Genomic DNA, 17221 nt, shown 5'->3' on the forward strand with positions numbered 1-17221 from the left:
TATTAAAGATTTTAATTTTTTAATTTTATAAGCTTTTTGCTAAAGTTATTTTTTTATAAAAATTATACTTTACAATAAGTTCTATTTACAGCTTTAATTACTTAAGCTATTAGAGAATAAGAATAACTAATTTTTTAATACTAGCTTAATATATAAATTATTACTTAAGTATATTATTTTTAATCTTTTAGATAAGACTATATATTTTTAACTTTTATAAATACCTTATTTTTTTAAATTATTAGTAGTGCTTTATTAATAAAAGACACTAGCTGTGCTCCCGCCCCAACATTGTCCTGTGTTGGTGTGTTTCACCACAATGTCCAATTTCACCATAACATCCAATTTTGAATATTTCATCAATTTTCTCAATATCTAGACTAGTATCTAAATACATTAAATAGTGCATTAATATCTTCTAGATCCTGGCTATCTCTCTGAGTATTTTCAACAGTATCTGATTGTTGTGTAGTGATGGGATTTGGCTTCAAAGGTTGATGTTTTTGGACACAGGAAATAATCTTCTTTTATTCAATCTTAGCATATTCAGCAATCTGATAATTTATATCCTTAATTGTTAATAGCCCTATAGTAAGAATTCTTCTGTGAGATCTCTGAGAGTTTGAAGTATATACACACTCTAAATATTGAGATATATCACTTTAAAGTTAGGCTATCAATTTAGCAGTTTGTATAGCACTTTAAAAGACTCAGTTAAGATGGTGTATAAAGTCCTAATCCAGGCTAGGGGTTTTATTAACAAACTTATTCAGCTTTTGAATACTCTATCACAGCATACAAACTGTCTGAGAAGGAGAATTAGTTAAAATAGATTGAATTAATAATGTTTTATCCTGTATAGTTAGAACTGGAGATGGAGATCTTGCATTAGCTAGAATGTTAAGTACTTTTGAAGGATTCCAGGGATATATCCCCTGATCAGAAAAGGTGCTTCAGATTATACATTGTTTGAATATATCCTGGCAAATTTAAGGGATATCATAAAGAAAGTCACCCTTATCCATTGTTAAGACCCCCCACTGTATATTCTTATTGTTTTTCTTGCAAAAATAATGCTTATAGGCCTGAAAGGGCTGACCATTAAATGGCTAGATAAGATGGTTTGTATGCAGTACAAAGCAGAAGAGGATAATATTGTTTTTTTCACAATAATTGAGAAAATTATATGTGAGATGGGAGCCATGGCCATCCATAAGCAATAGTCTTGCATCAGTCTTAGAAACCCACTTTTCTATATGCTGATGAAAGTGCCTGAGCCAATCCAGTGCAATCTTATCTGTTGTATATCCTTTGGAAGCTGTAGCAATTTGATAATCCTCTGCTGAATCCAGAGCTTGCTGATACCAGCATTCTAGGTGATATTCACCTTTGAAGATGAAGTATGGAGGAATAACAGTGCCATCAGCCATAATACATTTAATGGCTGTTAAGGATTTATTTGTATTGCTAGTTGTAATACCTCAGGAGGCTTATATAGGGTTGGAAGTGACAATTTTTTAAGATTTCCCCTGTGCTAATTAAAAGCCACTTTTATCAAAGTTATAGATATTCTTTGGTGGAATTTGGGCTATATATAGCTCCAAGAGATCAAACCAATATATCAGAATACCAATATCTTCTGCCCCTAGTCAATCTTTCTCAATTGGCTTCTGTTTGATAAGATATAGGTTGTCAGGAAGGCACTGAATAAACTGATATACCCAGTTTCCCCCTATATATGGAGCTGGATTAGATGAAGCATTCCTCTATAAAATCTGGTTTGCACAGCACTTAATCATCTTTAAGGTAGGTAGTGAATGTAGGGAATTAAGCTATCAAATCCAATAAATAATTGCCTTCTCTTGCTGATTGTCTAATGCTTTATTGTATGTGATATGGGCAGTTTTTGATGGCTGACCCTTAATGTATTTGTGAAGCTGTCTGCAAGGCATATCAAATTCTCACACCAATACAGAGATATTTGGTTTTTTTTGACATAAAGCCTTTCAGACAGCTTCCTGGATTCAGGATTCAATTTTGTCTGGTGATTTTGGCATTGTGGTAGGGTATAATGTGAGAAAGTAGTAAAAATTGGACATTGTGGTGAAATTGGATATTGTGGTGAAACACACCAACACAGGACAATGTTGGGGCAGGAGCACAGCTACTTCTTTATATATAAATATAGCAGATATATTTTTTATTATTAAAATAAGTAATAAATTTATATATTAACTATTTTTTGCTAATATATCTTGATATAGTAATGATTTTAAAAATTAAATAGAGTTTTATTATAAAGCTAGTTTTATTAAAATTCTAGATATTATTTTTATATATATTATATTTCTGAATAGCTATATAGTTTAAAACTATAATATTATAATTTTTAAATTCTTCTGCTTTATATATTAATATATAATTCTTTAATTATATCTTGTATACAGTTTAGAATAGCACTTAATAAATTTATAAACTTAGTTAATACTAGTAACTATAGTAGAATTCTGTAAATACTTATAAAGTAATATTTACACTATTATAAACTAGTTAAATAAAAAAATCTTATTTATCTATCTCTAGTAATTATTAAATAAGTATTTTCTTTTTAATGATCTTTAATCTATAGCTATCTTTCTTCAGAAATAAGTATAAAGAGTAGCCTTAGATACTCTAAAAATCTCTGCAGCTTTCAGTATTAATTTAACTTTTTAATTTCTATAAGCTGTAATAGCTATTTGAATTCAGTTTTCTTAAGATAAAGATTTTGATAGTAGTGGTGATAAAATAATATATTAAAAAAGAAAGGGTCAAGTGGAGGAAAATTTATCACTTAGTAGTATTTATTACTTAGTAGTTAATTATATTAGTTACTCTTAAGTCTATAAAATATTTTTAGTGTATAATATAGTACTAAGTTCTTGCAGAGCATCTCACTTTAAAAATAGAATAAGTTCTAATCTATAAAAGAGCTTAACTTTTATATAAGCAGATTAAACAATATAAAATAGGCAGATTAAATAAGTGTAATATTAGCTAGATTTTATAATAGAATTTTCAAATTTTGAATAAAGAGAATTTATATATTATTAATAATTATCTTAAAAATAGTATTTTAATACACTATTTAATATTAAAAATCTGGACTTTTTAAAGATTAGTAAATTGTAATTAATAAAAATAGCTAAATAATAGATAAAATAGATCTTTACTAAAAAAGAGTATTTAAATTATATTTTAGATACTATATAGCTAATCTAAAATAGTTACTTGTTTTTAATAGCTATAATAGCTATTTAACTGCAGTTTAATACTTTCTATAAGAATATAATTATCTATCTTTATATATTAATATATGCTTTTTATCTTCTATAATTACTTAATATTAATATTTTTAGTCTATTTAAGCATATATACAGAAAACTGCTTAAAAGAGAATAATTGCTGATAATAACTATATTAATAAGAAAGACTTTCTATCTCTATATCTATCTGCTTATATAAAAGTATTTATTTCAAATAATATATATAAAGACTTTATAGAAGCTGAACTTAAACTATTTAATAAAGAGCAGATTCTTATAAATATCACTTTTCAGCTTTATATATTAATATTATTAGCTTTAATTAAAGGCTTAGTCTTTTCTGCTTTTTAAACTTAAAAAATTCTTATTAGCTGAATTATAAGATTTATAGCTTGCAAAAAAGTCTTAATATAAGAAAGTAAAAGCTTTCTAGCAGCTAATATTTTATATTTATTATTTTAAAAAGGCTATATAAATAGTAATAAATATAAACCTTTTTAAGATAAAATTAGAACTCTATAAGCTGAGACTAAGCAGAAAACTAGAAAGAAGATAAGATATACTATTCTAGATAATAATACTCTTTTATCTGTATAAAAAGCCTAAAATTGTATTTAGCAGCTTAATATACAGCTTAATAAGCAGCTTAATATAATGTAAGCAGACAACAAGCAGTCTGGGACAACAAGCAGTCCAAAGCTCTGAATCCATATACTGCACCTTAACAACCCCCCTATATCAGCTTTTTTTGGCCACAATGGCACCAGATAATAATATTTTAAAGGAAGAGTGTGTTCAATTAGCTCTTAATACTTATAAAAAGAGCCTTTTTAAGTCAATTTCTAAAGCAGCCTCAGCATATAATGTCCCTCCAACAACATTAAAGAGATATGCCAAAGGAATCTCTTCTTACAAAGATTTAATCACAAATAATTACAAATTGACAGATACTGAAGAATCTACACTTAGCATAAATTCTAGATCTAGATTAATATCACATATCCCTCTAATTATTAATAGTATGCTATTTGGTGCAGTTATTATTTTCTGCACAGTTATCTTTGCCTGAAGCAACTATTAATAAGAAATGGGTCAACTACTATATTAAGTGCCATACAGAACTTTGCTCTAAATATAGCTGAAAGTACAATTATCAAAAAGCCAAATATGAAGATTCAGAGCTTATTAGGGGGTGGTTTAAGCAGTTTTATAATACTATTTAAAAGCATAGAATTCTGGAACAAGATATCTATAATATAGATAAAACTGGCTTTCAAATAGGGATAATTTCAACAGCTAAAGTTATCTGTAGATCAGAAACATATAATAGCCATATAAAAGCTATATAATCTGGGAATTATAAATAGATAACTGCAATTATTGCAGTAAATATAGCTAGATAAGTTCTATCTTTACAGATTATTCTTACAGTAAAGAATTACCAATCTTAGTAGTATAAAGCTGTTCTAAGTAATTACTAAGTTAGTGTTAGCAATAATAACTAAATAAATAATATATTAAACTTTTACTAGCTTTAAAAGATATTTAAAAAATATACAGTATTTTATACTGTTAGCAGATATTATCTTTTAATTCTGAATAGTTACAGCAGCTATACTACTATAGAATTTAATAGATTCTATATAGAAAGAAAGATTATTTCTTTATATATATTACTATATTCTTTATATCTACTTTAACTATTAGATATAGGCTGCTTTTCACTATTAAAATATCTATATAGTTAGAAGATTGCAGAGATAATAAAGAATAAAGTCTATACTATTAATAAAGAAGATTTTCTATCTATTTACTCTATTTATCAGCATTAAATATTTAAAATGGATTTGCTACAACTGGTCTAATTTTACTCTTATCTAATAGAGTGCTTTCAAAGCTTTATATTAAGCTGAAAATCTTAATATTATTATTAACAGAATATAAACTAGTCTTTTAATTCAGAAAAAAATACTAACTAATATATATTAACTGAATCAGCAAAAGAAATAAATTCAATATCTTTAGAATTAAAAAATTAAATATCTCTGCTAATAGTAGATCAGACAGTGAATAAGATAATTAAAAGTGTGAAGGTTATAATACAGAATATTATTCTATTATAACAAGAAGTTAATCAGCTTTATGCCTCAAATTAATGTTAAAAAAAGAAAGAGACAGCAAGATACTTTATTTAAACTGATAGAAGTTTAATAGGCATAAAAAAATAGCAACTTAATAAGAAGTGAAATTAACAGAAGACACAGATATTGTTATCTAGACTGCTATATAGAGACTTAAGATATAGTAATTATAATAAAACTGATTATAATTAGCTTAAATACTCTAATATATAGAGATCTTTCAGTATATAGTTAAATAGATCTAATTTTGTTGCAATTAAAGCTTTAATATCTAGTATGTTAGTAAATGCAATTTTTTTAAAAGGCTGGACTATTTGTTGTTCTAGACTACTTGTTGTCTGCTTATATTATATTAAGCTGCTAAATATGATTTTAATCTTTTTATATAGATAAAAGAGTATTATTATTTAAAATCGTATACTTTTTTATCTTTTTCTAGTTTTTTACTTAGTTTTAGCTTATAAAGTTCTAATTTTATTTTAAAAAAGATTTATATTTATTACTATTTATATAGCTTTTTTAAGATAATAAATATAAAATATTGAGCTGCTAGAAAGCTTTTATTTTCTTATATTAAAATTTTTTTACAAGCTGTAAATCTTACAATCTAGCTAATAGGAATTCTAAAAACTTTAAAAAGTAGAGAAGACTAAGTGTTTAACTAAAGCTAATAATATTAATATATAAAGCTGAAAGATAATCTTTATAAAAATCTACTCTTTATTAAGTAGTTTTAAGTCCAGCTTTTATAAAGCTTTTATATGTATTATCTAAAGTAAATACTTTTATATAAGCAGATAGATATAAAAATAGAAAGTTTTTCTTATTAATATAGTTATTATTAGCAATTATTCTATTTTTAAGCAGTTTTCTATATATATATTTATTTAAATAAGCTAAAAACACTAATATTAAGTAATTAAAGAAGATAAAAGATATAAATATATAAAAATAGATAATTATATTTTTCTTATAAAAAGTATTAAATTTTATAGTTAAATAGCTACTATAATTATTAAAAATAAATAACTACTTTATATTAATTATATAGTATTTAGAATATAATTTAAATATTTTTTTAACTAGTAAAGATCTATTTTATTTATTATTTAGTTATTCTTACTAGCTGTAATTTATTAGTCTTTAAAAAATATAAATTTTTAATATTATGTAGTTTATTAAAATACTACTTTTAAAATAATTATTAATTATTAGACCTTACTAGATCTATAGACATGCTTAAATAGATCTGTTTATAAATATCTATAGGCAGACTGTAAGCAGACAACTGCAGCTTATAAACAGATAAAAGTAGAGAGCTATTTATACTTAGATGTCTATAAAGTGTTTATAGGCAAAATAAAAAGTAATTATAGAAATTTCTGTAATCTGCATAAGTTGTGCATACTTTTATAGTATTTTAAGTACTAGAATTATATCTCTTACCTACACTCTTAAGAATTTATAATATTAGATTAAATAAATCTTGTTTTATTAACTAACTACTAATTATAGAGCTAATAATAATTATACTTATTATTCTTATATATAGAATATTTCTATCTTTTTAATATACACATTTAAGTACTAATCTCTAGCAGAGAAAGATTACTATTATTATTATCTGCTAGTTTATAAGATTCTTTATTTTTTAGAAGCTATACTTTTCTATCTCTTATCTTGTGCACACTAACTTAGTCTATTTAAAAATTTCAGCTACTGAATTATCTTTATTATTACTAATCAGATGATGATCTTTCTAGACATTATAAGCATTTTTTTCTTTATTAGCTGTGTAGATCTCTTTATTAGTAAGATATTTATTAATTAGTGCAAGCTGTTTCTCTTTAATTTTAAATCTTAATGTGCACATAAACATTATAAAATCTTAAATAGTAGTGGCTTTTAGTAAGCTATGGCAATAGTAATAGATATTCTAAGCAGAATTAAATAGCTGCTTAACACCAGCACTAATAGCTAGAATAGAGAGAATATCTTTTGCTAGACTAGCTAGAGCTGGAAATTTATATTAATAGTCTCTTCAGAAAATACAGAGAGCAACTAGAAGAGTATCTATTAAAAAAATTAGTTAAAGTAAAGCTAGAATAAAAGATATACTTACCACTGCTAAAATATTATATAAGCTTATTATACTGGTCTAGTATTGGTTAATAAAGTTCTCTTAATATTAGAAGTAAATCAAGATATAATATCTATATTGCTGATAACTAAGCTCTTAACTGTAATTAAATATTAAAAATCTGCTACTAGTAGAGCTTAAGATAGTTCTAAAGGCTTTTATAATATTTATAATAATTAATTTTAGAATTCTTCTAATTCTTGCTAGAGAAGAAGTGAAGCCTATTCTATAGTATAAGAATAGTACTAATTACAAAGAGATTACTAGAAATATAGCTATACTATAATATTAGTTAAGCTTAAATTGTGCTACTTTAAAAGCTTTTAATATCACTTATTTTTAAAATATCTTCTTTTATTAAAGCTACACTATTAAAGTTTTAAAATAATTAAATAGCTTATTATAGATACTAAATACACTATAAATAGTAATATTTTTAGTCTTTAAAACAGTAGTAGTAAATTAAAAGAAGAGCTAAGTAATTTAAAAAAGATATTTAATTTAATACTACTTTTTCTGGCTAAGCTTTAAATAAGGAAGATTATACTGCAAACAGAATATATTAAATATTAATTATAATTATTTTATATATTAAAGTATTAGAAAAGTTAAGTTCTAGCAAGTTTTAATATTCTAAATTAGAATAAGTTTTAGTAATTTAGTTTAAAGAGTATAAAATACTTTTTAATAATAAGAAGTAGTATTAATAAAAATTGCTAGATTTTAAATCTAGTAAATTTAATTAATTATAAGTAAGATAAAGTTAAAGTAAAAAGAGTATAAAATATAGATCTAATTTTATTTAAAGTATTAATAATCTCTCTTTTTTACTACTTAGTATAAAATAATTAAAGGTAAGCTTTAAACTGTTCTATATCTCTGTTATCTTATTTTTTAGATCTGCTTTTATCTGCCTAAGAAAATACTTTAAGCTAAGCTAAATTATATAAGTTATATATAGAATTTGAATAACAGTTATATTTTTATAAAGCTTAAGTATTTAAAAAGACTCTTAAATATTGAATACTAAGATATTGTTATTTAATATATTATTAGTAGTAATTACAAGTACTTAATCTATAATCTGATATTATTAAAGCAAATTAGAGAGAATAGTAGCTAAATTAATATTAGTATAAATTTTATAAAGTAGTTTAAAGCTAAAAAGAATCTTATAATAGTTCTATTTCTAATCAAGAAAATAGCTAGTAATTACTATAAATGCTTGTTAAAATAGTAATATTTAGTAATTTAATATAATAGAGAGTTATATTAGAGTTTTTAAAGAATTTTTTGCTATTTCTTTTTAACTGTATTTTTTAGCTAATTTTGAGCAATCTTTGCAGATAGAATTTCTGAATATAATAGTGTCAAACAGGCTATATTAATAATATTATAAAAATTAAAATGCTTAAGAAACTGAAAAAGAAGTAAAGATATAATAAATAATTAAAGTAGCTTCTATTTCTATATCTCTGAAGAGAACACTATAATATTACTTAAGGTGTGTTTGGCCTGAAAATATTAATTAGAATATATAGTTATTTAATTAGTAAAATAATATTAATGTAATCAGACACCAAGCAGGCCAGGACACCAAGCAGGCCACCAACCAACACCTATTATATTAAATATCTAGTTATCTCACCACAACACCCCCTAAATTGAAGCTATATACACATAAAATAATTGCCTATCTGTTTGGGCAGCTGACCCTAGTATAACCTTGAATATTGCAGTTGCTGCACTGCAGTGGTGCACATTTCCTAGGCTGCTTATCATCTTCCTCTACCCCCTCTGACTGTATCTGAGCAGCTTGCTGAGCAAGCTGCTGACCTTCTTCAGCAGTCAAAATATCCCCTATAACAATATAGGATCTAGTTATCTCTTACTTATATTTTTAATATTGATTTACTGTATATAGCTGCTTAATTTTATGCTCTAAAAGCACTATATTATTTATTATAATTTAGCAGCTCTTGACCACTTGATCAACTGCTTTACTGATTAGGCTAGGAGGATTGTGTGTACACTGTCATCAGAGATGCTTAATAAGCTTTATCTGCTTCTCCAGCTCCCTAGCATTCTTTAATGTCTCAGCAGTCCAGCTAGATGATTGATTACTATAGGATGTGTCTGGTGAAGTAGATGTTTTTAACTGTATATGAAGCTGGTTAAGCACCTGCTCTGGTTTATATGGAACCAGGCCTCCTGCAGCAAATCCACTGCATATATTAGATGCTGTCAGGGCATGCAGATATACTTGCTGGTAGATTGCAATAAAATCTTTCTTGTTAATATGATTGATGCTATGCTGCATATAGATCTGTGTTTCCTGCCCATATGTGCATTTCAATAGGCCAAAGCAGGCAATATCAAGTGGCTGTAATAGATGTGATAAATGTGGTGAAAGATATAGAGGAATGATCATATTCTCAGTGCAGAATTAATCAAATTCAGCAGATGCATGGCTGCTATGGCCATCAAGAATTAGTAGGCAATATCTCCCTGCTATACAGGCTTTGGTATATTTATCAAAAATATCCTTCAGCCAACATATCCTTCAGCCAACATATCCCAAGCTCATCAGTGGTCTATCCATTTTTACTAATTCCAATTGTCTAGCCCTTTGGCAGTTCTGGATACCAATTAGATTGGTGATTCTGGGCTGCAAAGATAATCATTGGGGGCAGGGCCCAGCCAGCTGAATTGACTCCTTTAATCACAGTCATCCATTCTCAATTCCCTGGTTGAATTGCTCTAGGCTAGCCTCTTATCTTAGAGTCAGTAACAATCTTTGCAGTTGCTATCATTCTTATTAAAAAGCTAGTCTTATTAAAGTTATAGATATTCTATTTAGTAATACTAAATTGCTGTATAATCTTAAGAATATGCCAAAATCACTCTCTGATAATCTTTAGATCCTTATATAGAGCCTATTAATGATCATATCTGCAGCTATATTTTGATTTAAGCTTATTGTGGTAGTTGATAAATTGTTGCACCTATTTCTTGCTAAGAGGGCTTAGGGATTTTAATCAGCTTAATAGTAGGAGACTGGCCATATCTTATACAGTGCTGATTCTTGATGATAGGCCCTATTAGTCTATAGATAAGATCCATTTTATAAGTGTAGATTCTTCAGTTGCAGTAAGCTTTCAACTATTTGGCTCTGCATTAATATATGCAGAACACCCATATATGCAGTAGATCAATATAGATCACTTCATATTATATGCTTTTGCAGCCACTCAAATGCTTTTTATTTGATCTGATTGAATTGCTTTGATGGCAAGCAAGATACAGCCCTCTTACTGAACTGCTAAATCCACTTATTTTGCTTGTTTTGGTGGCATATTTGTAGTTGAAGTTGATGAATATATTGTGTTGGTTGGTTATGTGGCCCACTTGGTGTCCAATTACATCATAGATATAGACTTATTAAGCTGCTTATTAAGCTGTAATGTAAGCGGACAACAAGTGGTCCAGCCCCTTAAAGAAAAATTACATCCACTAACACACTAGATATTGAAGCTTTAATTGCAACAAAATTGAATCTATTTAATTATATACTGAAAGATCTCTATATATTAGAGCATTTAAGCTGATTGTGACCAGTTTTATTATAATTACTATATCTTAAGTCCCTACATAGCAGCCTAGATAACAATGCCTGTATCTTCTGTTAATCTTACTTCTTGCTGTCCTTCTATGCCTATTAAACTTTTACTAGTTTGAATAAAGTGTCTTGCTGTCTCTTTCTTCTTTTTTTAATATTAATTTAAGGCATAAAGCTGATTAACTTCTTATTATAATAGAATAATATTCTATATTATAACCTCTGTGCTTTTAATTATCTTATCCACCATCTGATCTACTATTGACAGAGATATTTAATTTTTTTTGATTCTGGAGATATTAAATTTGCTTCTTTTGCTGATTCAGTTGATGCATATTAGCTGATGTCTTTTCTGAATTAAAGAACTGGTTGCTATATTCTGTTGATGGTAGTGTTAGGGTTTTCAGCTTAATATAAAGCTTTGAAAGCACTCTATCAGATAAGAGTGGAATTAGGCCAGTTGCAGCAAATCTGCTTTGAATATTTAATGCTGATAAACCTGTCAATAGACTGTAGAGTAGATAGATAGAAAATCTTTCTTGCTAATAGTATAGACCCCATTCTTCATTATCTCCACAATCTTCTGATTATATAGATGTTTTAATGGCAAAAAGCAGCTTATATCTAATAGTTGAAGTAGATATAAAGAATATAGTGGCATATATAAAGGAATAATCTTTCTTTCTGTACAGAATCTATCAAATTCTGCAGTGGCATAACTGCTATAGCTATCCATAATTAGAAGATAATATCTGCTAATAGTATAAGATGCTGTATACTTTCTAAATATCTTTTAAAGCCAGTGAAGGCCTAATATATTATTTATCTAGTCATTATTGCTAACACTGACTTAGTAATCACTTAAGACAGCTTTAACGTAATCAATCACCAAGCGAAACACCCCACCAAACTACATGACATGCTCATCAACTTCAACCACCAAAATGCCATGCAAAACAGCAGATTCAGCAGTTCATTAAGAGGGCCATATCTTGCTTGCAATTAAAGCTTTCAATGATGGTCAATTTAAAAGCATATGGGCTGCTGCACAGGCATATAATGTGCCATATTCAACACTCTACCACTGCCTATGCAGGCATACTGCATATATAGATGCAACACCAAACAGTAAAAAGCTTACTACCACTGAAGAATCTATGCTTATCAAATGGATATTATTAATAAACTAACAGAGACTATTATCATAAATCACTATTATATAAGATATGGCCAGTCTATTACTATCTAGCTGGTTAAATGCACCAGCTACTATTAGCTAATATTAGATCTGAAGATTTATCAATCACCACTCTAAGCTTAAATCCAAATATAGCTGCAGATATGATTATTAATAGGCTTTATATAAGAATCCAAAGCTTATTAAAGAGTGGTTTCAGCATATTCTGGAGGCTGTATAAAAATATAATATTACTAAATAGGATATCTACAACTTTAATAAGACTGACTTTTTAATAAACATAATATCAATAGCAAAGATTGTTACTGGCTCTGAATCTAGAGGCTGGCCTAAAGTAATACAATCAGGGAATTAAGAATAGGTAACTGTGATTAAGGCAATCAATATAGCTGGCTGGGCCCTGCCCCCAATAATCATCTTTGCTGGCAAGAATCACCAATCTAATTAATATCCAGATCTACTAAAGGGCTGGGCAATTAGGACTAGCAATAATGGATAGACCACCAATAAGCTAGGGATGCTTTGGCTAAGAAATATCTTTGATAAGCATACCAAAGCTTGTATAGCAGGCAGATATTATCTGCTAATTCTTGATAATCATAGTAGCCATATATCTGCTGAATTTGATCAATTCTGCACTGAGAACATGATCATTCCTCTATATTTACCACCATATTCTTCACATCTATTACAACCACTTGATGTTGCCTGCTTTGGGCCATTAAAACATATATATGGGCAGCAAACCCAGATCTATATATAGCACAGCATCAATCATATCAACAAGGAGGATTTTATCACTATCTACCAGCAAGTATATCTGCAAGCTCTGACTGTATCTAATATATGCAGTGGATTTGCTGCATCAGGCCTGGTTCTATATAAGCCAGAGCAGGTGCTTAACCAGCTTCATATTCAATTAAAAACACCTACACCACCAGGCATATCCCATAGCAATCAGTCATCTAGCTGGACTGCTGAGACACCAAAGAATGCTAGGGAGCTTGAGAAGCAGTCAGAGCTAATCAAGTGTCTTTGGCAGCAGCATACACAGAGTCCTCCCAGTCTAATTAGTTAAGCAGTTGATTAAGTGATCAAGGGCTGCCAAATTGTAATAAATAATACAGTGCTTTTAGAGCATGAAATTAAGCAGCTATATATGGCTAATCAACATCAAAAACACAAGTAAGAGATATCTAGATCTTATATTACTACCAGAGGGATTTTAACTGCTGAAGAAGGCCAGCAGCTTGCTCAGCAAGCTACAGAATTGCAGGCAGAGGCAGCTAATTAAGCTGATATGCAGCCTAGAAGACATGCACCACCACAGTGCAGCAACTACAATATTCAAGGTTATACTAGGGTCAGCTGCCCTAGTAAATAGGCAATTATTTTACATGTAAATAGCTTCAATTTAGGGGTGGTGTAGTGAGATAATTAGATATCTAATAATAATGGTGTTGGTGGGTGTTTTGCTTGGTGATCTGTTTCGCTCAGTGATTGATTATGTTATACCACTAAGATTAGTAATTCTTTGCTGCAAGAATAATCTGTAAAGATAGAATCTATTCAGCTGTATTTACTACAATAATTATAGTCACCTATTCACAATTCCCAGATTGTATAGCTTTTGTATGGCTATTATGTGTTTCTGATCTATAGATAACTTTAGCTGTTGAAATTATCCCTATTTGAAAGCCAGTTTTATCTATATTATAGATATCTTGTTCCAGAATTCTATGCTTTTAAATAATATTATAAAACTGCTTAAACCACCCTCTAATAAGCTCTGAATCTTCATATTTAGCTTTTTGATAATTGTACTTTTAGCTGTATTTAGAGCAAAGTTCTGTATGGCACTTAATATAGTAGTTGACCCATTTCTTATTAATAGTTACTTCAGGCAAAGATAACTGTGCAGAAAGCAAAACTGCACTAAATAGTATATTATTAATATTTAGAGAGATAAGCTGTGTCAGTCTAGATTAAGAATTTATACTGAATGTGTAGATTCTTTAGTATCTGTTAATTTATGATAATTTGCAATTAAGTCTTTACAAGCAGTAATTTCTAATATATCTCTTTAATATTGTTGGAGGAACATTGTATGCTGAAGCTGCTTTAGAAATTGACTTAAAAAGACTCTTTTTATAAGCATTAAGAGCTAATTGAATATATTCTTTCTTTAACATATTATTATCTGGTGCTATTGTGGCTGAATAAGCTGGTATGGGGGGAGAGTGGTTAAGATGTGCAATAGAGGTTTGGACTGCTCAGTGTTCCAGACTGCTTAGTGTCCAATTATATTATCTGAAAGCTAAGCCAGCAACTAGTTTATCTAAATGCCAGAGACTTTATATAATATTACTAAATTAGAATATTAATCTACAGCAATTAAGATCTTTAAAATATTAATTAGCTATAAATAGTGCAGTTCTACTTTTAAAGAAAAATTATAATTTAAGAACTGTAAATATAAAGAAAGAGAAAAAAGTAAATAATTAAGAAAGCAGATAGCTTATACTAAAAGTCTATCTGTACAGAAAGGCTAAAAGCTTATAAAAGCTAGAAATCAGACTCTGAAACAGAAAATAGTCTTTTCAGCTTCTTTACACTATTAGTATATCTTACTAAAGTGTAATAATTACAATATAATAAAGTACAGAATAGTGCAGTGTCCTTATATTAGTATATAATTTCTTTTATATATAATTCCTGTTTTAAGTGGGTTTTAAATTTAAATAGTTAATACAGTCACATTAGAGAGTGTGCAGCTTAGTTAGATGCACAGCTTGCTTGTAAATTACATTATCTTTAAAGTATTATATAAGCTAAAAAGAATAGTTCATTTGGAAATAAGATATTAGTTTATATATTTATTATATAATATTAATACATAAGTTTATAAAATCTCTATTTATAAATTAAAATCTGGTTTTATACTTAAAAAAATTTATATTATTTAGTAAATAAATGTATAATTTAAAATTAAATACTAATAGCTAGTTCTTAACTTCTAAATTTAATAAATAATTTATAACAATTATTAATATTTTATTATTAAATTTATAAAATTTTAATAGCTATTATAAATTATAATTTAAATTAAGAATAAATAGATATTATTACTATTTATCTAAATATAATATTATACAATTATATAATCTATATAGAATAGCTAATATAATATATAGTTAAGTAGTCTGTATAACTGAGTAGTCTATTTTCTCCACACACTTTATTTAATATATTTATCTTTCTATATATATATCTTTTCAACATTATTATATAAAATGCCTCTTTCGCAGAAGAATTAATTTAAAGATAAAAGTTTAATTAAAAATAATAAGAGCTGCTGAAATATTTAAAATATCTAAAATAACTCTTTTTAGACAACTTAGAGAAATTAAACTATAATAGAAATATATACTAACAGCCATAAATTATAAGCTATCAAAGAAAAAGTTCTTCTAAAACAATTTACTAGAAGCAGATAAATAAGAATTTCTAATTAGACTAGAGTTTCTGTATAGAATAATACAGATACTACTATAGGTGACTTTAAATATCTATTGCAGTTCTTACTATTAATTAAGTCTATAGTTTTATTAAATATTATTCTCAGCTATATATATAATACAATTATTAAATCATATATTAATATGCTAGGCAGAAGAATTTAAAAGTTATAATACTATAGTTTTAAACTATATATATAGCCATTCAGAAATATAGCATATATAAAGATAATATCTGGAATTTTGATAAAATAAGCTTTATAATAGGCCTCTGCTCTACTTCTAAGATTATTACTGCAGTAGAATACAGTAAGAAATCCAGAAGAGTTATTTAGAGAAACTGTAAATAGATTATATTATTAAAACTGTAAGCTTAAAAACGTATATATATTATTAGTAATTATAGTTAAAGCAATATATTAACAGACTGCCTAGTATCAAGAATCTGCACTTTTTAAAGATTAATGAATTGCAACTAGCAAGAATAGCTGAATAACAGATAAAATAAGCCTTTACTAATTGAAAGAGGTATTTAACTATATTCTAAATGCTATATAACTAATACAAAGCAGTTACTTATTCTTAATAGCTATAGTAGATATCTAACTGCTGAATTTAAATAATTTCTGTAAGCAGAATTTAATTATCTATCTTTATATAGCTGTGTATGCCTCTTATCTCCTGCAATCTCTTGATGTTGGTGTTTTTGGCCTGCTTAAATATACATACAGAAAGCTTTTTAAAGAATAATTGCTAGCAATAATTATATTAATAAAAAAAGACTTTCTATCTTTATATCTATCTGCACATACTGAAGTGTAAAATTTAATTCAGCTAATATATATAGTGGTTTTGCAGAAGCAGGCCTTAAACTGCTTAATTAAAAATAGATTCTTACAAAAATTACATTTCAACTTTAGATACTGACATCACCACTACTAGCTAAAGGCTTAATATCTTCTGCTTTTCAAACATCTCAGAATACTTGTTAATTGGATTATAAAGTTCACAGCTTGCAGAAGTCTTAGTACAAGAAAGCTATCTAGCAGTTTAATATCTCATATTTATTATCTAGAGAAACCTGCTTAAATGGCTATAAATATAAATCTTCATCAGAATGAAATCAAGACTTTATATGCATAAATAAGCAAAAAAAGCGAGAAGGCAAGCTACTATAGGAAATAATACTCTATTATCTATATAGAAAGGCTAAAATCATGTTTAGTAGCTTAATATATAGTTTAATAAGCAGTCTGATAAATCTATAACATAATTAAACGCTAAGCAGGCCAGAACACTA

At 27.3% G+C, this 17221-nt stretch overlaps 1 protein-coding gene across 1 annotated transcript; it reads left to right on the plus strand.

Annotated features, from left to right (window-relative positions):
* Positions 1-4062: 4062 nt before the first annotated feature.
* On the plus strand, positions 4063-13697 carry VTN00DRAFT_4568 (uncharacterized protein; the record flags this gene model as incomplete). Its single annotated transcript, XM_069431006.1, has 2 exons — positions 4063-4094; positions 13622-13697. The coding sequence occupies 2 exons, from the start codon at positions 4063-4065 to the stop codon at positions 13695-13697; spliced, it is 108 nt and encodes a 35-aa protein (XP_069290085.1).
* Positions 13698-17221: the final 3524 nt, after the last annotated feature.

Source organism: Thermoascus crustaceus (assembly GCF_041956765.1).
Source record: "Thermoascus crustaceus strain CBS 181.67 unplaced genomic scaffold VTN00scaffold_2, whole genome shotgun sequence".
Lineage (NCBI taxonomy): Eukaryota > Fungi > Ascomycota > Eurotiomycetes > Eurotiales > Thermoascaceae > Thermoascus > Thermoascus crustaceus.